Source organism: Hyaena hyaena, unplaced genomic scaffold (assembly GCF_003009895.1).
Source record: "Hyaena hyaena isolate Hyena2069 unplaced genomic scaffold, ASM300989v1 scaffold_3, whole genome shotgun sequence".
Classification (NCBI taxonomy): Eukaryota; Metazoa; Chordata; class Mammalia; order Carnivora; family Hyaenidae; genus Hyaena; species Hyaena hyaena.
The window spans coordinates 4,830,627-4,854,719 of NW_024080635.1; the positions used below are offsets into that span (position 1 = coordinate 4,830,627).

The 24,093-nt window shown below is 43.7% G+C and overlaps 1 protein-coding gene across 7 annotated transcripts in view; it reads right to left on the bottom strand.

The window, feature by feature from the left end:
- GMEB1 (glucocorticoid modulatory element binding protein 1) overlaps positions 1 to 18,843 on the bottom strand; it is a 36,866-nt gene extending 18,023 nt beyond the window's left edge. Inside the window, exons 1-5 of one of the 7 annotated variants that reach the window (XM_039230170.1) lie at positions 17,814 to 18,147; positions 17,581 to 17,728; positions 11,541 to 11,694; positions 1,949 to 2,061; positions 1,038 to 1,162 (exon numbers count right to left, since the gene is read on the bottom strand). In XM_039230170.1, coding sequence (XP_039086101.1) covers positions 1,038 to 1,162; positions 1,949 to 2,061; positions 11,541 to 11,668 — 366 coding nt within the window. In that variant the 5' untranslated portion in view covers positions 11,669 to 11,694; positions 17,581 to 17,728; positions 17,814 to 18,147. Of the gene's footprint in view, positions 1 to 1,037; positions 1,163 to 1,948; positions 2,062 to 11,540; positions 12,482 to 17,580; positions 18,148 to 18,760 lie in introns of those variants that run through there. The other 6 variants (XM_039230148.1, XM_039230155.1, XM_039230142.1 and 3 more) reach the window with 6 other exon arrangements.
- Between the last annotated feature and the right edge of the window lie 5,250 nt (positions 18,844 to 24,093).

The window sequence follows — 24,093 nt, forward strand, 5'->3', positions numbered from 1 at the left end:
TAAATCAAGGTCAACTGAGGCAGGCCCAAAGGAAAAGAAAGGTAACTCTACTTGTTATATATGAAAAGTGCCCGGAGAGCATCTTAAGTCATAGGCTTGGATCCTCCAGCCTCCTGCCCTGTAGCGCCAGAGAAGATGACCCTTCCCTGGGCACAGTGCCCTATCTTGGTACAAAGCTACAGAAGACACAGGAAGGATCAGAGATTAATATACTGATTAGCATCTGAAATCCATTTATGCCCAAAATCAGGCAATTGGGTTCATGTTGCAAAGGCTGTTTAAACAAACTGAAATAACCTACCTAGCCCTAATGACAAGATTCAGGATATGGTGGAAGGAGTAAGTACCATAGAAACCATTATCATTGCAGAGCCTCAAAATTCTGTAATCCTTCGTGATTCTAGGATGATACCACTGATGGTGACTACTCTCTATGGGTATAGTCGTGACTACCATTGGCAACAGAATAAGCAATTATTTCCACATTGTGCTCTCATGAAAATTTATTTTTATCAGTGATAAATTTCAAAACCTCTACCATAATGCACACTTGTATAAGGCATTTTATACGTTATCTCATTTCATGTCCTTGCAACCTTATAGTATGTGTGTGTTGAGTGTGTATGATTATTCATATTTTAACATACAAGCCTTTGAAATACCAAATAACTTATTCAAGGTCACCCAGCTAGTCAGTCATAGAGACGGGAATCCATTCATTCATTCATTCATTCATTCATTCATTCAACAAATATTTATTGATTAATATGCCAAACATCATTCTAGGTGCTGGGGATACACTGGTAAACAAGACAAACAAGTTCTCAGCTCTTATAGACCTTGTGTTCTGTGTGGGACTTGAATCCAGGTCAATTTCACTCCAAAGTCCTTATTTTTTTCTACTGTGACAGCATGGGACTATAGCCACAAAATTGAAAACACTGGTATGGTAGATAAGCGAGAAGAAGCACTCAAACTAGACGCTTTGTAAACAAGGAGCCCCAAAACAGGCCCCAGCAAGGAGAAAAGACAATTACCTTGACACATTTCACATTTATTCCTGGACATACAAACTTCTTCCAGAGGAGAATGGCTTTGCTCTCCCCACAAGTTATGGGGTAAGCAATTTCCATATCCTCATTTGCTTCTATAGTGCTTGCATCTGAAAATGGAAAAAAAAATATCGGTTATTTATCGAACACTTTCACCCCAAAAGCTTAATTCAAAATCTCTACTTTTCTGGTTTCTCTAAGAAGCTAACAGTTCACACTGGCTGGTATTATTTAGGAATCTTCTGGAACAAGTTTGGCATACCAGCTTTCTTACCATGCTCACACTATGTGCCAGACACTGTCCTTTGTGCTTTTACATGCTTAATCTTTTTTTTTTTTTTTTTTTTACAAATAGTTTATTGTCAAATTAGTTTCTACATACATGCTTAATCTTATTTAGTTCTTACGACAATCCTGTGAGGCAGTGACTGTCTCCTATGTAGGTATGTGGGACTGGGAAAGGTGAAGTGACTTTCCCAAGGACGCACAGCTAAGGAGTGAGGAAATAGGATTTAAAATCTGGCTCGCCTAACTTCAAAGTGTTTTGTTTTTTTTTTTTTTCTTCCATTTCTTTCCACTGATTGTCTTCCAATCACCACTTCCTATATCCTCGTCAGCAACTTCTTAAATGACAGGATCAACCTTGAGGCTCCAATTTCTTTGTGGAATTTTTGTAGACGAAAAATCTTTTCAGCATCCTAGCAAACTGATGTTCAACCATCAGCTGACAGCTCTAGCATCTTAGTGGTGTCTCTAAATGTGCCACCATCAAATCGATGGCTGCAGCATTGGTAGGGCACACTGGGTTTGGAGGGGGAAAGCATAAGGCACAAAAGGCAAGAAATTTCAACCAAGGAAGCTAAGGTCAAAGGCAAGAGAATAATGAAACGACTTACCAATTCCTTCTTCAATTTTGTGAATTGTGTGAGTTTCTACTGCCACGACTGCTGTGTTGTTCTCGGACCCAGGTTCATAAATCCTGTTGTAAAAGTGTCCATCGATAAACAAACTACATAAATCATGAAAAAATTAATATTCACAGCATGGGGTTAAGAAATTTCTTATAATCTATCTCAAAAGGAATAAAATAAATATACTCTACAGCTCTATGTTAGTGCTTTGACTAGTTCCTCATTGTATTTACATTCCAAGCTGCCGAGGATGGCTTAGCAGCCACTACCATGCACATGAATCAACAACTTTCCTCACCTCAAAGCCAAGTTCCTCTTGCTACTGTCTTTACACCAGACTTTTTCCTTCCTAAATTTAAAAAGGCTTCTGACATAAAATGTTGCTCCAAGTATAAGATTAAGTCATATTATAGGATTATCCTAACAAGATTAAAAAGTAATACTGTTGGACAATTCAAGACAGGAAGAACCCATTGACTATAGAACCTGATGTCCTTTGTTGGAATCCAGACACTTCAGTCTTTTTTTAAGCACTTCTGCATTTTTCAAAGACTCATAACCAAACTATTGACATGAACAGAGCCTAGTTAAAAACTATGCCCAAGGGGCGCCTGGGTGGCTCAGTTGGTTAAGTGTCCGACTTCGGCTCAGGTCATGATCTCACGGTTTGTGGGTTCGAGCCCCACGTTGGGCTCTGTGCTGACAGCTAGCTCAGAGCCTGGAGCCTGTTTCAGCTTCTGTGCCTCCCTCTCTCTCTGACCCTCCCCTCCTCGCACTGTCTCTCTCTCAGAAATTAAAAAAAAAAAAAAAAAACCTATGCCCAAAGCAACTAGCATTAACTAGAGATACCATCTCAGGAAAACTCTCTAAAATGTCTCTACCTTCTAAAAAATGTGCTCAAATAACCTATTAAAATACACGGATGACCTCTGTTTAATTTTTATAATAAACAATGCATTAGCAACTGCATCTTGTTGTCTGAAAGCACTGTCTGAATAATATCCCGTGTATCAGTCAGTGCTCACCCACCCCTGTGGGGACACCTCTAGCACAGATCTCTCCCCTGACTTTCACATCAGAATACAATTAACTGCTAACTGAATAAATACGTTGGGATGTGCCACAGGGCTTTGTTGAATTCATTATGTCTAAAATAAATAAGTTCTCTTCTCTCTCCCAAACCGCTCTTCTATTCCCTATCCTTCTTACTGGCATCATCTAGCACTTTATAGCCTAAGACAGAAGCCTGGGAATTTCATCAGATTTCTCCCTTCTCCTCCTCCTCACCTCCCACATGCTCAGCCACCAAATCCTACCAGATGTATCTCCTTAACACCAGCCAGACTCTCTGTCTCTTTTTCCACTGCTACTGCCTTAATTCAGGCTGCATCATCTCTAGTCTGAACTAGTCTCCTTGCATCTACCTGATCTTCTATATTCCTACCAGAGTGATCACATAAATCCCTTCTGAAAACCCATCAAGAACTCTCTACTTGCTGTTATAATAAAGCCCCAAATCCTTAATAGGATATTTTAAGTTGCTCTAAGATTTGGCCCCTGGTTTCAGCTCTCCTATAACTCACCTTATAATCCAAGCCCCAGTCATACCAAATTACTTGTGGTTCTCAGAACTGTCATCTTCTTTTACACCTTCTTTGTTCTAATTTTCTTCTTTCCCCAGAACATGCTTCCCCATCTATTTGTGTATTTGTGGGGGTTTTTTGAAGACTGTATTTGTTTATTTATTTATTAAATGTTTATTTATTTTGAGAGATAAGGAGAGCACACATGAGTGGGGAGAGGGGTAGAGAGAATCCCAAGTAGGCTCCATGCTGCCAGCACAGAGCCCAACATAGGGTTCGATCCCATAAACTGAGATCATGACTTGAATCAAAGTCAAGAGTCAGAAGCTCAACTGACTGAGCCACCCAGGTACCCCCAAGATTTTATTCTTAAGTAATCTCTACACCCAACATGGGGCTTGAACTTACAACCCTAAGATCAAGAATTGCATGTTCTACTCACTGAGCCAGCAAGGTGCCCTCTACTTTCTTTTTAATGAGTAACCTCTATGATGCTTTTCCTTCCATATTAATCTCTCCAGTATAATCACCTCCTTCCTTCTTTGTGACCCAATGTACTTTAGGCTTTTGTTACAACACATATAACACTTAACACTGTATGTTTGTTTACCTGCCTGCCTTCCCTTGGCCATGGTCTAAGAGGTCCCTGAGAGCAGATTATGTCTTCTTTACTTAGCAGTTTTGCACGTCTAGTGTGTCAAATACTAACTGGAACATGACAAAGCACTCAATAAGTGGTTGGTTGGTGGTGAATGAGGATTATGATAAACATGAGTAATCACTGCTTCAAGTAAGTTCGGTAAACTCACTCTAAATTGACCAATATATGCAAAAATTCTTTTCTTTTTTCCTTAGGGTGCAATTCTTGGGGTGCCTGACTGGCTCAGTCAAGTAAGTGGCTGACTCTTGATTTCGGCTCAGGTCATAATTTCACAGTTCATGATTTGGAGACCCACACCAGGCTCTGCACTGATGGCACGGAGCCTGCTTGGGGTTGTCACTCTCTCCTGTCTCTCTGCCTCTTCTCTGCTTGTGCTCTCTCTCTCTCTCTCAAAATAAATAAAATTTAAAAAAAGAAGAAGAAATTCTCATTTATACATAATTTCAACAACCAGTGAATTGCACTGGTAGTGGGAAGTATGGGCACAGTCTATATTTTTATAAGTAAACAAGGTTTTATAAAAAAAAAAAATTTCTAGGGCACCTGAGTGGCTTAGTTGGTTAAATGTCTGACTCTTGATTTTGGCTCAGGTCATGATCTCACAATATGTGAGATCAATCCCCGCGTCAGGCTCTGTGCTGACAGCGTGGAACCTGTTTAGGATTCTCTCTCTCTTTCTACTCCTCCCCTACTCGCTCGCATGGGTGTGCACTCTCTCTCTCAAAATAAACTTTAAAAAAAAAAAGGAAAAGAAAAAGTTTCCTAAAGCAACTCAGAATAGTAATGGCTTAGCTCAATTCTCTATATCTACTACAACTATAGTAAAACATCATAAAATATGTTGAAACGTTAAGGGACTGGAAGATAGTGACATACCTTGTGAATCACCAAAGGAAGGTAAAATTGTTTACCAGAGCTTTAAAATTAAGTCTACATCATTGTATTCTAATTCTCTGAAAACCCACATATAATTAAGTTCTTTTTTTAAATTTTTTAATGTTTTGGGGTGCCTGGGTGGCTTAGTCGGTTGAGCGTCCGACTTTTGCTTAAGTCATGATCTCGCGGTTCGCGGGTTCGAGCCCCGCGTCGGGCTCTGTGCTGACTGCCAGCTCAGAGCCTGGAGCCTGTTTCAGTCTGTGACTCCCTCTCTCTCTGACCTTCCCCTGCTCATGCTGTCTCTCTCTCTCTCCTAAGAAATAAGCAAAACATTAAAAAAAAAAAAAACTTTACTTAAATTTTTTAATGTTTTATTTATTTCTGAGAGAGACAGACAGAGACAGAGAGAGACAGCATAAGCAGGGGAGGGTCAGAGAGAGAGGAAGATACAGAATCTGAAACAGGCTCCAGGCTCTGAGCTGGCTGTCAGCACAGCGCCTGACGCAGGGCTCGAACCCACGAACTGCAAGATCATGACCTGAGCCGAAGTCGGACGCTTAACCAACTGAGCCACCCAGGTGCCCCTAAGTTCTTTTTTTAATGTTTATTTATTTTTGAGAGACAGAGACACAGTATATGTGAGGGAGGGGCAGAGAGAGAGAGGGAGACACAGAATCCCAAGCAGGCTCCAGGCTCCGAACTGTCAGCACAGAGCACAATGCAGAACTTGAACCCACAAACCATGAAATCATGACCTAAGCTGAAGTCTGACACTTAGCCAACTGAGCCATCCAGGTGCCCCTATAGTTAAGTTCTTTCTATCCAGAATGTTAAGGGAAGAAATTCTGATTAACTGAATGTTAGATTAAGATTGTTACATAAACTAAGTGGTACCTTACTGATTTGAAAGAGCTTATACATATAGGCTTTAAACTTTCTCTTAGAGAGGGATAGGAGTATGAAAGGGAAAGTAGGGCCAATACTCTTCAAACTGATGATACATTTGGGTTGAATGTCCTCTTCAGGAGAAGAAAAAAGCCAGTCAGGACGCTCAGTAAATTTATGTAGTACACTAAAATCCCCAGTCCCTGGTGATGTTAAAAACTATTATGAATCCACAGGGCGCCTGGGTGGTTCAGTCGGTTTAGCGTCCAGCTTTGGCTCAGGTCATGATCTCGCGGTTCATGGGTTCAAGCCCCATGTTGGGCTCTGTGCTGACAGCCAGCTCAGAGCCTAGAGCCTGTTTCAGATTCTGTATCTCCCTCTCTCTCTGACCCTCCCCTGCTCATGCTGTCACTCTCTGACTCTCAAAAATAAAATAAAAAACATTAAAAAATTAAAAAAAAAAAACTATTATGAACCCAAAATGAACTGGACAGCCAAGAACAATGATGGACTCCTAATACCTTCACTCCCCGCGATAACTTCTTTTTTTTTTTTTTTTAAAGTAAGCTCTATGCCCAATATGGGGCTTGAACTCACAGCCCTGAGACCAAGAACTGTGTACCCTACCAACTGTGCCAGCCAGGTATCCCCTGCACCACAACTTTTTGAGTATAAGAAACTATATTTGAAAAAGTTAATAACAATTTTCTGGTTTTTTTTTTTTTTTTTTTTTAGAGAAAGCATATGCTGAACAAATCTTCTGTGCTGAAAATCTCCTAGGATTAACTTTTAAGAAAAGTTAAATATAGGCATATTTTTAAAAAATGTTATTTTATATTTGAGAGAGAGACAGAGTGCAAGTAGGGGAGGGGAGAGGGAGAGGGAGACACAGAATCTGAAGCAGGCTCCAGGCACTGAACCATGAGATCATGACCTGAGCCAAACTCGGACGCTTAACTGACAGAACCCCCCAGGCACCCCAAATGTAGACATATTTTAAAGTCAATCTAGTGTTATTCTGAAAGTGTCATTAAAAAAAAAAAGTCACCTGGGGCACCTGAGTGGCTCAGTCGGTTGAATGTCTGACTTCGGCTCATGTCACGATCTCACAACTCATGGGTTCGAGCCCCGTGTCAGGTTCGGTGCTGACAGCTCAGAGCCTGGAGCTTGCTTCCAATTCTGTCTCTCCCTCTCTCTGACCCTCCCCTGCTCATGCCCAGTCTTTCTCTGTCTCAGAAATAAATAACATTAAAAAAAAAAGTAATCTTCTACAATATGTTAGATTCTACAGGAGAACTTTACCAGCCTCTCTACTTTTGCTTTATAATGTATTCCTGGAAACATGTATGTAATGAATACTTGAAAAAGTACCAGTGAAAAATATCATATATGTAAAAGTTAAAAAAGACATACAGGAGGAGTTCTATATATTGAAATCCAAAAATATTTATAGAGGTGCACCTGGGTAGCTCAGTCATTTAGGTGACCAACTTTGGCTCAGGTCACGATCTTGCAGTTCGAAAGTTTGAGCCTCACGTCAGGCTCTGTGCTGACAGCTCGGAGCCTGCTTCAGATTCTGTGTCTCCTTTTCTACCCTTCCCCAGCTTGCGGTCTGTCTCTCTCTCATTCTCAAATATAAACATTAAAAAACATTTATAGACGGGTCCCTGGGTGGCTCAGTCGGTTAAGCGTCTGACTTCGGCTCAGGTCATGATCTCATGGCTCGTGGGTTCAAGCTCCGCGTCGGGCTCTGTGCTGACAGCCAGCTCAGAGCCTGTAGACTGTTTCAGATTCTGTGTCTCCCTCTCTTGCTGACCCTCCCCTGCTCAAATAAATAAAAAAATTTTAAAAAACATTTAAAAAATTTATAGAAAATCTCTATTTTTTTGCCTTTTGATATCTTTTCCAATCTATTCCCAGCAATTCATATATGTCCTTTGAGTGCTTCTTTCCCTCATGCTTGAACTTGCTGTTAATCAGGTTAAGCATGACTGAGGCTAAAGACCTTATGATTTCCATCTTTGTCTCAATGGTGTTAAATTCATGAGACCTATACTTTTTTCTTAGCATAGTTAACATATAATATTACATTAGTTTCACTGTGCCCAATAAAATGGATTTGACAAATTTATACATTATGCTATGTTTGCCACCAGGGTAGCTTCCATCTGGCCCTATATATCCCTCTTACAATATCACTGACTATGTTCCTTAATGCAGTGCCTTTTACTGATGTGATTTATTCATTCCATAAGTGGAAGACTGTATCTGACACCGTACTTCTTACCATTAGCATCAATGCCTTTGTTCTCTGCTAAAATGCAACAAAATATCCAGATAATTAAAAAATACAGGGCCCCTGGTTAGCTCAATCAGAAGAATGAGCCTCTCTCAATCTTGGGGTTGTGAGTTCAAGTCCCACATTGGGCTCAGAGATTACTTAAAAATAAATTAATTTAAAAATATAACTAGAGGGGTACCTGGATGGCTCAGTGAGTTGAGCATCCGACTTCGGCTCAGGTCACAATCTCATGGCTCGTGGGTTCAAGCCCTGCACCGAGTTCTGTGCTGAGCCCCGCATCAAGTTTTGTGCTGACGGCTCAGAGCCTGGGGCTTGTTTCAGATTCTGTGTCTCCCTCTCTCTCTGCCCCTCCCCCACTCGTGTCTCTCTCTGACTCAAAAATAAATAAAACAAACAAAAAAATTAAAAATATATATACAGCTAGAGAAATCAATTCAACATTGATTGGCAAGCATTTCAAAATGCAGAACCTGAAAATGTGTTCACTAGCGTGATAGTAAATTCCATATGTGGCACAAAGATGCCTATAACCTAATTAAGCAATGAGAAGTTTCCCGAAAAGGCAATCTCATTTGGAAAATAAAAAGACATACAGACGCACAAAATAAGTGGAACTAATCTTTAAAATAATTAACTCTCTAAGCAGTTGAGAAGTGTCTTCTGTCTCCAGAAGGGACAGGAAAGTGACAAGTGGAGCACTTTAGGAAAGCCAGAAGAAACAATGACTCCAGGAGAAAATAAAGCTGCCATGCATGAAAGAATCTATGCTTTAACTCTTCCCCATGTTCCCCTTCCTCAAAGGGTAACAACTACAGGTATGTGTGTGTATGTAACAAATGAAATCCCAAACAAGTGAATTTGAATAGGCATGCGTGGTGCCAATAAAAATTTTAATCACTTTATCTATTACATGTCAGTACTTACTATTATTCTTTAAAGATTTTATTTTATTTTATTTTTTTAAAATTTTTTTTAAATGTTTTTTATTTATTTCTAGGAGACAGAGAGAGACAGCATGAGCAGGGGAGGGTCAGAGAGAGAGGGAGTCACAGACTGAAACAGGCTTCAGGCTCTGAGCTGGCAGTCAGCACAGAGCCCGACGCGGGGCTCGAACCCGCGAACCGCGAGATCATGACTTAGGCGAAAGTCAGACGCTTAACCGACTAAGCCACCCAGGCGCCCCTAAAGATTTTATTTTTTTTAAGTAAACTCTACCCCCAAAGTGGGGCTTGGACTCACAATCCTGAGATCAAGAGTCACATGCTCCACTTACTAAGCCAGCCAGGTGCCCTTGTCAGTAATTTATATCAACTTTCCCTTACAGCTCTTAGAATATTTCCTTCAATATTCAGAGATGTCAGCAAACTATGGTTTTATATATATATATATATATATATATGTGTGTGTGTGTGTGTGTGTCTATATACATACACATACACACACATATTTAAATGTTTATTTTTATTTTTTTAATTTTTTTTTTAACTTTTATTTATTTTGGAGAGACAGAAAGAGACAGAGCATGCACAGGGGAGCAGCAGAGAGGGAAGGAGATACAGAATCCGAAGACAGGCTCCAAGCTCTGGGCTGTCAGCATAGAGGCCAAAGCGGGGCTCAAACCCATGAACTACGAGATCATGACCTGAGCTGAAGTTGGAGGCTCAACTGACTGAGCCACCCAGGCGCCCCTAAATATTTATTTTTGAGAGAGAAAGAGCGAGAGGGAGAAAGAGGGTGCGCTAGTGGGGGAGGGGCAGAAAGAGAGGTAAGCAGAGGATCTAAAGCAGGCTCTTTGCTGATAGCAGATGCATGACTGGAATTCATTAACCTTGAGACCATGACCTGAGCCTAAGCCGGACACTTAACTAACTGAGTCACCCAGGTACCCGATGAAATTTCTTATACTAAAAAGTTTTTTAGGTTACCAAGCGAGGTTAACTGTCTTTCTCCAGAAGTGTTTTTTGTTTTTGTTTTTTTTTTTTTTTTAAATTTTTTATTTATTTCTAGGAGAGAGAGAGACAGCGTGAGCAGGGGAGGGTCAGAGAGAGAGGGAGACACAGACTGAAACAGGCTCCAGGCTCTGAGCTGGCAGTCAGCACAGAGCCCGACGCGGGGCTCAAACCCACGAACCGCGAGATCATGACCTAAGCGAAAGTCGGACGCTTAACCGACTAAGCCATTCAGGTGCCCCTCTCCAGAAGTGTTTAAGATAAAGTACATTACTTAGTAGATTGGGTTTGGATTATGTGTTTGCCCAAGAACATATTTTTTTCTTTTTTAAGTAATCTCTATGCCCAACATTGGGCTTGAACTTACAACCCCAAGATCAAGCGTTGCACACGCCACTGACTGAGCCAGGTAGGAACCCCAAGAACATTTCTTTTTTTTTTTTTTTTTTTAGTTTATTTCTAGGAGAGAGAGAGAGACAGCGTGAGCAGGGGAGGGTCAGAGAGAGAGGGAGTCACAGACTGAAACAGGCTCCAGGCTCCGAACTGGCAGAGCCACCCAGGCGCCCCCCCCAAGAACATTTCTAATCCTATGAAGAATCTTTTATACATTCCTCAAGATAAAATAAATATCTTTCCCTTCTCTCTGTAGATTTAATTCTTATTTAACCTTCAAGACCATTTAAAAAATCTTCTCTCTTCTTCCAAATTCATAGTGATGAATTCAAGCTACTTCCTAACCATGACACTCAGCACTTCTTAGATTTGCCATGTAAGTGACCTCCTTATTTACATATATGTATTTTTGGTTTGTACAACTAAGACTGCAAGTTCCATGATGGTGGGAACCGTGTGCTATATTTCTTCCAATACTTTGTAATATATAGTATAATAGTAGGTGGTCGATACATATTATTTGATAAACTAAGCTTGATTAATTTGCCCATCCTTTAGGGTCCAGATCCCTTCTGGTAGGAAAAGTTTTGTAGTTGCCTTGCCTAATCGCCTCTGACTCTATAACTACACTGTCTTTCGGTAAACATGTACCAAGTCTCTGGGCTACCCAGTGTGGACAAATAAGAAGAGGGAGCCATGTAACTTACCCTCAGAGGAGCTTACAGTGGAAAAGAGGGAGAGAGGCAAGGACACAGTTTACTGTTGTAAGAAGTATTAAGCTAACAAATACAGCACACAATATTTTATAAAGATGTGCCGAGAGATTGATGCTAAATGTTCCATTGTGCTAAGCAACCAGAGAGCTAAAACTTTCCCACTCTTGAAGCCTCCCACATTTTTCAGAATATCCAAATCTCTAATTACTTACCCTTGCTGCACAGGCTGTAACTGCAAGATCACTTGGGTTTTAGTGTCTTCAGGGTTCTCCCCTTCATTTCCTTCAGTGGGAACCACAACCACATCCCCCACTGGAACACTTACTTCTGCATTAGCCATCTTTCACATGAAGTCAGATAGCTGGGCTGTTGTCAGAAACAAGAAGCATCAGTGACTTTGTCTGGGTTGAAAAGACAGCAACTCTAGGAAAAGAACACCAGGATAATTGTGACTACCAACTCTGAGATCACGGTCCTCTGAAAAGGTGAGAAGGGGCTGACGGGCTCTGATCTTTCCAGACATGCTCTAGTACTCACTTGCTGATTTAGGTTTTCTTAGTATGTGATTCACCCAGTGCTGGGCTGGAGCCTGCTCCCGAGAACCAACTGTGCACATCTCTTCCCACCTCCGAGTTTAGTGACATCAAGTTGGTGGCTTGCAATCAGTGATGCCGGGAGTACATACACCACAGAAATTGGCAAGCACTACAAATCGGGGTGGTTTTTTTTTTTTTTTTTTTTTTTTTTTCCTGGAGCACTGATTTAGAGCACACCACGAGTTCCATCCCAATCGGTAAACTCCTAGAAAGTAGGAATCATCTTTTTTCTTTGCAACCTGGCATTACACTTCACCAAGTGCTCTGTCCTTTGTGAGTACTTTATAAGTATCCGCTAACTGAACCGTACGGGAAGAAAAATGATTTGCATTGTGCAGTTGTTTAATAAATACTGAATCCGACTGTATGACCTCTAGGAGTTTCTTACTACCTCTTTGCCTCAGACTGAATGCAGAGATAAACTTGCCTGACATCTCCCGTGCAGACTTGTTGGGGAAACCAGTGTCTAGCACCATGTGCTCCTCGACTCTAACATAACTCAAAGCGTAGTCCCAATTTTTTTTAAGTTCATTTAGTTTCAAGAGAGAGAAAGTGGGGAGGGGTAGAGAGGAAGAGAGAATCTTAAGCAGGCTCTTCGCCGTCAGTGTCACATGGAGCTCGATCTCACAAACTGTGAGATCGTGACCTGTGCTGATCGTGGCCTGAGCCAAAAATCGAGGGACGGATGCTGAACCAACCGAGCCACCCAGGCACCCCAGCATCATCCCAATTTTAATGCAAACTCAGAGGGCCCAGGATATTCTGCAACAGTTAGTCCTCACAGTTGCAAAGAAAGGAGCCACTAAAGAGAGTACAGGTAAGAGCATGGTGTTTACTTTCACGTGCCCCTAGGGACATGGTGGGTGCACACTTGAATGTGGGACTGGTAGTCAGACAACTGAATCCACATCATGGCTCTGCCACAGCACTGGTTTGCCTATTCTATGCATACTTAAGCACAGCACTCAAAGTCTCCCTCATTTGGCCCCAAAATATTTTCCCAGTTTTATCTGTAACTGTAATTCCCTGAGAATCTTAAGTGCCAGCCATCCCGGCCTCTGCCTATATTCTGAACAGACAATATGTACCTTCAGGTTTTTAGACCTTTGTTATTCCTTAAGCCCAAACTCTCTTCTTCACTTCCGTTTCCCTTCAAGGCCCAGTTCAAAGTCCACTCCTCCACAAAGCCCCTGCCAAACCATTTAATTTCCTACAGTCCCCCCACACTTTACGTGTAGCTTTCCTCTAGTGGTTACCACACTGTGCTCTGTATTGCAGTTAACTGACCAGACCTCTATCTCCATAACTACACTGTACTCTCCATGAGGGCAGGCACCACTTCTCTAAAAAGCTGGTCTCCACAGCCCTGATCGTCATGGCACTGACACGTTGGTTCAATCTAGTTTGGGTTTTTTTTGTTTTTTTTTTGTTTTTTTTTTAAATTTCTAGGAGAGAGAGAGAGAGACAGCATGAGCAGGGGAGGGTCAGAGAGAGAGGGAGTCACAGACTGAAACAGGCTCCAGGCTCTGAGCTGGCAGTCAGCACAGAGCCCGACGCGGGGCTCGAACCCACGATCCGCGAGATCATGACCTAAGCGAAAGTCAGATGCTTAACCAACTAAGCCACCCAGGCGCCCCCAGTTTGGTTTGTATTTGATCTAGTTAAAATTGCTCATATCAGACTTAGGCTTCTGCCTTTTGTGATTCTCACATTCAAACTTTGTTCCTCAATTCTCTACCACCTGTACCCAAAAGCCTCTTAAAATTTATCTCGTAAGCACCTTCAACTGAACTCATGTTCTCTCACAAACCTGCTCCTGTTTCCCTCCTCCTTAAGTGGCACTATCCTCCACCCATTTTCTCAAGCCAGAAACTAAGGAGTTATTTTTCATTCTTCTCTTTCTAAATCTAATCAACCACCGAATCCTATCCATTCTATCATCTATGTTTCTCTTTTAACCATCCCCCATTCTCCATCTGTGCTGCCACCATATTCTGAGCCACCACCCTACGACTTGAATTTTTCCAGCTGCTTCTCATCAGTATCCTTATCTCTGGTCTTGCTCTCCACTCCATGATCTACAGAGCAGACAAAGTGATCATACTAAAGGCCACAGGCCATTTCCCCATTTCAGAATCCTTCAGAGGATTCCCTTTGCTATTAAAGTGCAGGAATCTTAACAGTGCTTATGGGAATCCTCCAAATCTGTCCTGTCTACACTGCTAGCCTCATTTCTCATAGTTCTTCCTCTCACATTGTGGGCTCCCATCATTGAATTTTTTTTTTTTAATGTTTATTTTTGAGAGACAGAGTGCAAGCAGGGGAGGGGCAGAGAGAGAGAGAGAGAGAGAAAGAGAGAGACAGAATCCGAAGCAGGCTCCAGGCTCTGAGCTGTCAGCCAACACAGAGCCGGATGCAGGGCTTGAACTCACAAACTGACATGACCTGAGGCGAAGTCGGACGTTCAACCAACTGAGCCACCCAGGTGGCTGCATTCGTTTTTTCAATTTCTCAAATATGCCATATTTCACCTGAGCCTTCATGCTTGTTTCTTCTACCTAGAATTCTCTTTTCCTTCCTTTTTGGCTAGTCACTGCTAAACTTTTATAACTTATTTAAAACATCACTTCCTGAGGCATCCAGCTGGCTCAGTTGCTAGAGCAAGAGACTCCTAATGCCAGGATCATGAGTTCAAGCCCCACACTGTGCACAGAGTTTACTTAGTTTACTTTAAACAAACAAATAACATCACTTCGTTAGGGAGGCCTGTGACTTCCTTGACTAGATGTGAACTTGTGTTCTTAGTACCTGCAGCATCCCTGTCATAACCATCATCCCATTTTGTCAGTCTCTCCCCACCAGACTATATCCTGGGAGAGCAAGGATCATCTTTCTTTTTCAATGGCTTCCCTACGCTTAGCTCAGTACCCATGACACAGGAGTACAATAATCAGTTTTCAAATATCAGACTACTATTTACAAAACTGTCTGCCTACCTTGGATCTGAAAAGGGAGAGTACCTGCTCTTTAGGAACTAAACAAAGGAAAGAGATGCATGACGTTGTCATATACTAAAGAAAAAAATTGTAAGATATTACAGTACACTATCTGAACTTCTGTAATTTAAAAGTTTATAATAGGGATAAAAAATGGAATCAATGGACTGGTTCAGCGGGCTGCCAACAGTAGAACCAAACAGTTAGGACCTGAGAGTCTAGAAAAAGACATGAAAGGGATATGACGAAGCATAACAAATGGTATCAAATCCTAGAATAATTGAGCCAATAGGTATTTTCAAATTTTGCACCATTAAATTGTAGCTTGGGAGTGCCCGGGTAGTTCAGACAGTTGAGCATCCAACTCTCGATTTCGGCTCAGGTCATGATCCCAGGATCTTGAGATCAAGCCCCACACCGGAGCTTGGACCTTGATTTGCATCACCGCTAAGCTTTCTTAAGATTCTCCCTCTTCTTCTGCTCCTCCCTCTCTCAAAATAAATAAATAAATAAAACGTAGCTTGAATAGTCACAGCTAACACTTGTTGGACACTTATTCAAGCACTATTCTGTTACTAGTACACATTTAACGAATTTAAAAGATGTAATACTTCGGCATGTAACAAACATGGAATTATTATTCCAAAAACAGTGGTTTAAAAATGTTTAACTAGGGGCGCCTAGGTGGCTTAGTCGGTTAGGCGTCCGACTTTCGCTTAGGTCAGGATCTCGCGGTTCGTGGGTTCGAGCCCCACGTCGGGCTCTGTGCTGACTGCCAGCTCAGAGCCTGGAGCATGTTTCAGTCTGTGACTCCCTCTCTCTCTGACCCTCCCCTGCTCACACTGTCTCTCTCTCTCCTAGAAATAAATAAAACATTAAAAAAAATGTTTAAAAAAAAGTTTAACTAGCTTAAGTATATTAATGGGTTAGATGAGAATTAGAAGGATGCTTCTAGTTTTAACCTTCTACCCTAAGGTTCAGTCCTCTCTACAACACGCTAAGTGGTTGACTAACTAGTTGATTAACACTTTCCTCAATAGGAACTCCTATTTTACTTCTTAGCCCTCCCGCTCCTTAGAACCCAAGAGGAATGTCCTCTAACCTTCTGAGTTTATCCGAGAAGGTAATTATAATCATCCACAATATGTCTTTCAGTGTCAGTAAGAGACACAGGTCTGATCCAACATGGCAATTCTTACATTCTTTAGAGAAGCAAGTTTAGGTTGAATATATCTTATTACCCTAAATACTACATTCCTAACAAGTAACCTGAAACCAGCTCTACAGACTACCCTGGCTAACTGAAAGGTCATCTCTTTGAGGTGAGTAAACTGAAAAGTAGCTCTTGTTTATAGCAACAAAAACTCCTGAGGCAAGATGACTGAGCTGCTCCTTTGGGTATTTCATGGAAGGGGCCTTAGAGTATTCATTGTGTAATCACACAACACTGTAATTGTAGGGAAATACACATAAAGGAAAGCTGTCAAATCTATGTGAAAAGAATTATTTTGTAGTTCTTTTCAGAGACAAAAAAGATACCTTGATCAAAAGTCAGCACAGGACTATTCACATAAACTACTGGAAAACTAAACAAATGACATCTGACCTACTTTGGATTAAATTCATTTTTTGTGTTCCGAAAACGAATGTTTCTTTCTTTTTTTTTTTAAAGTAATCTCTATACCCGACACAGGACTCAAACTCATGACCTCGAGACTAAGAGTCCCATGCACCATCGACTAAGCCAGCCAGGCACCCCTGAAAACTAATGCTTAAAACGTGGCAAAATCACAAGTGTCACATGATCACAGGGACATCAGAGTTGATAGTTGAAAAGGTGAAAGAAATAGCAGATACCCTGAAACATTCTAACCCCAAATTATATTTATTCCATTCTGTATTATAATTTTTGTAGATTGTGTAGTCTATTAAGAAGTTCCCATTATAATATATAATAATAAATATAATAAAGTTAAAACTTCATTATAACTTGAAGCCAAAACTCCTTCATTTTTTTCCTTCTTTATTCCTTCTCATGCATTCAGTGGGTGATCCGGGGTGCTATCAAATGTACCAGAGCCGACAAGAAGCCTACACAGGACCGCTGTGAGGGACATGGCCAAAGCAAATGAAGTTTGGGATAGGTCACATATTGAAGTCGACCATAGAGGTGTTTGGAAAAGCGATGGGATAAAAGGGTTCTTTGAAGAGTCCTCACACTAGACCCTAGGGGACTTCTGCTTAGGACTAGACCAATTTAGGGCCCAAGCTAACCCAAGGAATTTGAGTACAAATTAGCTATTTAATATGTTTGTTGGGGTAAATATGAATAAGTGGTTGACTTATTGATGACTAATGAAAAAAGTCATCAAGTCACCATTTACTAAGTATCCACAATTGATAAAAGGCTTACGAGTTAGGGAAGGCAGTCCAAACACTTAACGTAAAGGTCCTCCAAAAGCACTTTGGTAACATTACTAGAGGCAAGGGAGAAGAATCCCTCTGTAGTTCTAGAATGATCTGATCCTCCCTTTCCCTAATCCTCCAGGTTGAGGGAAACCCAGTTATTGGTTCTCCTATAAATAGACACCAAACAAGGCCCCTTCTGTGTCTGGTAGGAAGTACTTTTGAGATTTCTCTCATCTGAAGAGAATTCAGACCTCCGCCTGTTCCGTGGAGGCCTTCCCCCGCTCCCTAGGTCAAGTCAGCCTGGTCTGGTGGATCCCTCTCCAGGACTCTCAGGTAGATTCTGCGCTCTTCGTTCCTGCCCCTCAATTAGGAGACAGCTGGCCATGACCCCTGTCATTTCTGAAAGTAGAAAGGTCTTTTCTTCCCCTCAATTATCTTCTCTCCGTTCCTCCAAAACACGGGTTTTCCCACCCCCCTGACGTACCAGATTATTCCGTGTTCTCTACCTATATACCTCAGAAGCTCTCGTTCCCTCACAGGTTTGGACCCTTCCCATTCCTGCTGGAGGAGGCTCTGAGGCATCTTCCTACCGCCCCCTCATCGGGAAGGCAGGGGCCTGTTCACTTTCCCCTGGAGCTCTTCCTCCACGTCCTCTGCTCACACTACCCACCCAGTCACCACGCCTTCGGAACAGCACCTGCCTCTTTTTCCCCGGGACTGAAAGGCCGAAGCCTCTAACGCGCCCCTCGGGTGAAACTCGGGCCTCCTTCCCCCAGCAGAACCCACTCTCCGCTCTTGCTCCCCCGCCAAGCTTCTGAGGATCTCCTCCCGGGCGGGCGTGCAAGCTTCCTTCACCTTCCGTACCCCCCCCCCCCCCCCCCCCCCCCTCCCCCCCCCCCCCGCAGGCGCGACCCAGGCCCCTCCCAAGCTCTGTATCCGAGGGCCTGCTGCTCCCCGGGCCCCGCCTCTAGGGATACCCCGGGATCCCCAGACCCCTCGCCGGGGTCCTGGGCGTCCGGGCCTCTAAGTCCGGAGTCGCTCCGGCCCCTCTGGGCCCCTCAGCCTAGGACTTCCGGGGCCCTGGGTTCGGGGGCGCTGGGCCCCCCAGCGCCCCGCTCGCCGGCGCCCGCCGCCCTCGGCCAGGGGCCGAGCCCGGGCGGCGCGGCCGGCCGCGCTGGGGGCGGCCCGGCTGCTCGGGCGGACCCAGCGGCAGCGTCCCCCCACCCCCCCGCGGCGCCGCGACGTCCGCTCGCTCCCCGGCGGCGGCGGCGGCACGCACAGGGCGTGGGGAGGCGCCCGCGGAGGCAGCAGCCCCCCGCCCCCTGCGCGCCCGCCCGCCCTCGCCGGCCGCCGCGCGGCCCCCGCGCCCGCCCCCCCGCCCCCACCCCACCCCGCGCCCGCGCCCGCGCGCCCACCCCTCCCCCTCCTCACCGTCTCCGTCGGGCGGGCGGGCGGCGAGCGGCCAGGGCGGGCGGGCGACGGAGCATGCGCAGAGGCCGCCACGGCCGCTACTGCCACCGCCGCCGCCAGGCCGAGCTTCAACACTTCCGGCCGCCGCCGCCGGCGAGCTGGCGCCTTAAAGGGGACGCGTCCTTATTGCGGGCCCCGCGGAGGATGAATCTCAGCCGGAGGGATTTGAGTGAACCTTTACCTGAGCAGGGGTCTTCTGCTCTGGAGAGTCAGTATTGGGAAGGGCTCTGGGGACCCTAATGACTCTTCTTCCCGCACTTCAAGGTGAGGAAAAGGAGGTCTAAATTAAAGGTTCATCTCATCCACATCAGGGGCAAAGTCAGGTCTCTCGACTCCTCTGGAGGACTTCCCGTTTCACCTCCCCAAATCCAGTTTTATTACAGACCTTCAGAAGTAATGCCCCACTGTCAATTCGGAATCAGAGGTCTGGTTGAGTATAGAGTCAGTAACTGGTCACGAGTCCTTGAGCAAGCTGCTTGCTGTCTCTGGCCCACGTGTTTGCCAAGCCTTGCCTGGTAGTGAGGTTATGGGTTCAAGTCTTAACTTCTTTGGGGGCGTTATTAACAGCTCCATGCCTGTATTTCTCCTGAGGCATAAGGTTGTAGTGTTAAAAGAGATGATACTTGGAAAGTGCTTGGAAAATTTCTAGGAGCCAGTAATAGTAATTAGCAAGTATTTCAAACCTTTCTATATGGCTAAGCGTTGGGGAAGATGCTTTTGTCTCGTATAATCCCAGCAACGCTAAGTAGCTTTTCACCCTCGTTTTACAGATAAAACAAAAACAAAACAGGGAGATAAGAGAATCAATTAATTCTTCAAGGTCACATAACCTTAAATGGCATAGGCAGTATTTCAATACAGGCCCTTCTTTCTCCGGAGTCCATGGTTGTAACCGCTGAGATGGTTGCCCTTCTTATTAAGAACAAAAGCGGTGGTGGTATGGGGCACTTTTTTGAGGGGGAAGAATTGTTTCCCCATCTTGCCTCCTCCTATGATGTGCCCTCCACCACCACGAAGAGGTGAAAGGAAGTCTTACAAGCTCTTGATTCAAGGACAGGTAAGGATGCCCAGATGTCAACAATAGAACTGAGTTTGGGGACTCAGGGATGTTGGCCAAGTCTCACGTCTCTCTTTAAAAAAACAACAACAAAAAAAACCTTTATTTATTTATTTATTTTGAGAGAGAGAGAGAGAAAGACAGAATCAAGGGTCAGATGCTTAACCGACCAAGCCACCCAGGTGCCACAAGTCTCCCCTCTCTTAAGCCTTGATTTACTCATCTGTAAAATAAGATATGATTTTCCCACTATGCCAACCTCTCCGGGCTGTTTTCAGTATCAAATGAGGAGACTTAGTGCCCACATTGTATCTGTTCTTATGATCAAGGGCTTATACATTATCAGATGATTTTGAATATAATGGGGGCTGGTCATGACTGGAGTCTTGACCTATGTGAACTATTCCATAGTGGGACCATCTATATCTTTTGATCATGTATTGAACAGCCACTGAACACTCACTGAACTGTCCTTACCTTCCAGAAGCTCTTGTCCACTTTCTTCAGAGACAGAATTGTAAACATACAGGCCAGTACCATGTGATTGATGTTATTCTAGAGATAGAAACTAAGCACTGAAAAAGTTCAAAGGACTCTCCCTGGAGAATTCCTGAACAGCTTTAAAAGAGGAGGGGCTATTGGAGCCTGGCCTCAGAGATAAATAGTCCATCAAAGAGAAAGTGAGGACGATCATTCTAAAAAGTACAGCAGGTGCAAAGACAAAGAAGAAATGATGGGAGCTGGGCTGAAGAGGGAGACTAGAACCAGATGGTTGTTATAAGGAGTACGGAGCTAGCCTGCAGGTGTTCGGGACCCAAAGAAGGTTTATGTTCTCTCAAGCTGCACTGCTAACACCCAACCCAGCCCACAGGACTTGACCAAGCCACTGCAGTCATTTCCTAGTACTCAGCCACACTGTCCTCACCCGCAGATGCACTCCACCTTATGCACTTAGAGGGAGTAATCTTTTGAAGAAACAAAGTCAAATGTGACTTCTTTGCTAAAAACTCTTTAATAGCTTCCCATTGCACTTAGAATAAAACCCAGTCACCCAACCAGGGCCCCCAGGCATGATCTTTCTGCCCTCCTCCTTCCTCCCCTTACTCACAGTACCCTAGACCAGACATCCTGGGCTCCTTTGTGTGCTAGGAATGCTCTCAGGGCCTTGTTGCTAGCTCTTCCCTCTACCTGGAAAGTGCCTCTTTCAGGTCTAAAGAGCTCATGCTCATCCTTCATTCCTCACCGGCCTTTCCTGGCTCCCAACCTACAGTTGTGTCCCAGCCACATTCTTCTCTATCATCGCTGCCCCAGTTCTGTCAGGACAAGTGTCATGTGAATCTGGAGTACTATTCCAGGGCAAAAACCACCTCTGAGAGAACTCCCCTCCCCATGTCCCGCTTTCACTCAGTCCCCCTGCTTACTTTTGTAGCAGTCCCATAATTTGAAATCCCCTAGGGGGGGCGCCTGGGTGGCTCAGCCAGCAGAGCACGTGACTCTTGATCTTGGGGTTGTGAATTTGAGCCCCATGTTGGGTGTGAAGATTACTTTAAAAAACTAAAATCTTGGGGCACCTTGGTGGCTCATTCGGTTAAGTGTCCAACTCTTGATTTCGGCTCAGGTCGTGATCTTGTGGTTGTGGGATTGAGCCCTGTGTGGGACTCAAACTGGGCATGGAGACTGCTGGGGATTCTCTCTCACCCTCTCCCTCCACTCCTCCCTCTGCTTGCACTCTCTCTCTAAATAAATAAATAAATAAATGATAAAATAAATCTTTAAAGAAAAAAGAAAGAAATCCCCTAGATTATTTATTTACCTATTTTGGCTCAGCCTGTATCATTTACCCCTCAGTATTCGGAGCAGAGTTTGTGCATGGCAAATGTTTGTTGACTGACTGAAGGAATGATTAATCAGAGAAATTCTAAGGTATGGACTGGGGCAGAGAAGATCTGGAAAAGGAAGCTCTGTCAGGGAGACTGCTATGATCATCCAGGCAAGAGAGAGGGGGCTGCCTCCAGGGCAGAGGCAGAACATACCAGCAGGGAGCCCATGTGCTCCAGACACAGTTTCAAATTGGAACCAACAGGTGTTAGTGACCAACTAGACTTGGGTGGATGAGGGAAAGAATGAGACCAAGATGACTTCCAGGGAAGGAACAAAGCAGGAAGAGTTGGTTGGGGGGTGAGAGAAAGTAAAAATGATGAGTCGGTTTGGGCTTGTTGAGTGTCAGTTGTCTGAGGGGCATCCAAATGAAGGTATTCAGAAGGAATTTGGATTGACTTGTCCCAGGCAAGAGGCGAGGGCTGGGATCTAGGCGCTGTCATGTAGATGGGATCATATAGGTCAAGAGTGGATGGAGGCCAAGAGTGTCCAGAAAGGAAGGGGGCTAGATGTCCAAACCTAGGGAACATTAAGCTGAGAGGAATCTGCAGGGACCAACCAGAAGTGGTTAGAAAATTAGGTCCCTGGAAAGAGGGGAGAAAGGAAGCCCAGAGGGCAGGCAGGGAGCTTACAGAAAGGGGACAGCAACAATCATATCTGATACTGCACAAAGCTCTGGCAAACAAAAAGGAGAAGCCACTGGATTTGGCAACTAAGAGTTCATTGCTGATCCTTCCAGGGTGGAGTCATCTCCAGGGTTAAGGAGGAGGCTGGATTGTAGTAGATCAAGATCAAGTAGTAAATGGAAGAAGTGAAAGAACCAGCCAGTGGAGACAATTCTTTAAACTTTTTTGATCGAGGGGGTGTCTAGCTGGCTCAGTTGGTAAGAGCGTATGACTCTTGATCTTGTGGTTATGAGTTCAAGCCCCCCATTGGATGTAGAGATTAAACTTAGGGGCGCCTGGGTGGCTCAGTCGGTTAAGCTTCCGACTTCAGCTCAGGTCATGATCTCATAGTTTGTGGGTTTGAGCCCTGTGTTGGGCTCTGTGCTGACAGTTCAGAGCCTGGAGTCTGTTTCAGATTCTGTGTCTCCCTCTCTCTCTGCCCCTCCCCCACTCATGCTCTGTCTGTCTGTCTCAAAAATAAATATATTTTAAAAAATTTTTTTTAATTTTTAAACTTAAAGAAAACTTTTTAAAAAAATAAGTAAAAATTAAGAAAAATAAAAAAATTTGATAGGAGGAACTAAGACACAAGGCAATAAGAAGATTAAGAGGAAAGAAAGGGTGCCTGGGTGGCTCTGTTGGTTAAGCATCCAACTCTTGGTTTCAGCTTAGATCATGATCTCATGGTTTGTGAGTTCAAGTCCTGCGTCGGGCTCTGCCCTGACAGTGAGGAGCCTGCTTGGGATTCCGTATCTCCCTCTCTGCCTCTCCCCCAGTCATGCTGTCTCTCTCAAAATAAATAAATAAATTTTTTAAAAGAGGAAAGAAAGTCATTGAAGGCTTTCCTTTTTTATTTTTTCACTTAGTTGTTTTTCCTGTGAATTACACATTCACTATACAAAATTGTAAAGTGCATAAAAGGATGGAGAAGCAGAGAAAAAAATGTTTCTTTAGCATCTAGCATATTTCCTCTAGATCTTTTTCTATGCATTTTTTTCCTTTACCTGGATGAATTATCTTCAGTGTACAATTCCGTGTTGTGCTTTTTTCTCCTGCTAAACATTGTTTACTAAGCATTGATGCCAGTTTTTCTTCTCTTTCTCCTTCTTCCTATTCTTTAATATGAGAGACACTTGAATGGCCAATCAGCTCTGTCCTCCCCTCTAGCATCCTTGGGTCTCTCTGATTTTTGAGCAGTTTTGTCTGGGAGATAATTCTGTTAAATTTTGGGTGAATAAAAAAGGCTGAACAATAGAAGGGCCAAAAATGAAAATAATTTGGCCGGGAGGGGGCAGCTAACAGGGTTAGGAGAGGGATGTTCAAGGCATCCGGGCCCCATTGGGGAGACCGTGAGTGTCAGCTGGACGTAAGCCTGCGGTGTTTGCAGTCAGTTTGGAAATAGCAGGGCAACTGAGGAGTGCTGATGCCTAGGCCTGCCAAAGGCTTGCCACACACTGCTCTAAGCACTGAAGGTCTACACAGTCTCCCAGGTCCTTTTATTGACCCAGTTTAACATGAGAGGTAGGAACTTACCCACATTTATACATCTGTTTATTGGCTTGGTTGGATTTAAACATAGGCAATCATGCTCCAGAGCCCATGCCCTTAATTATCTCTCGACTGTAGAGCTCCTATTCTTGGCTGCACACAGAATTACTAGAGGAGATTTTATAAAATACCCATCCCAGGGCCCC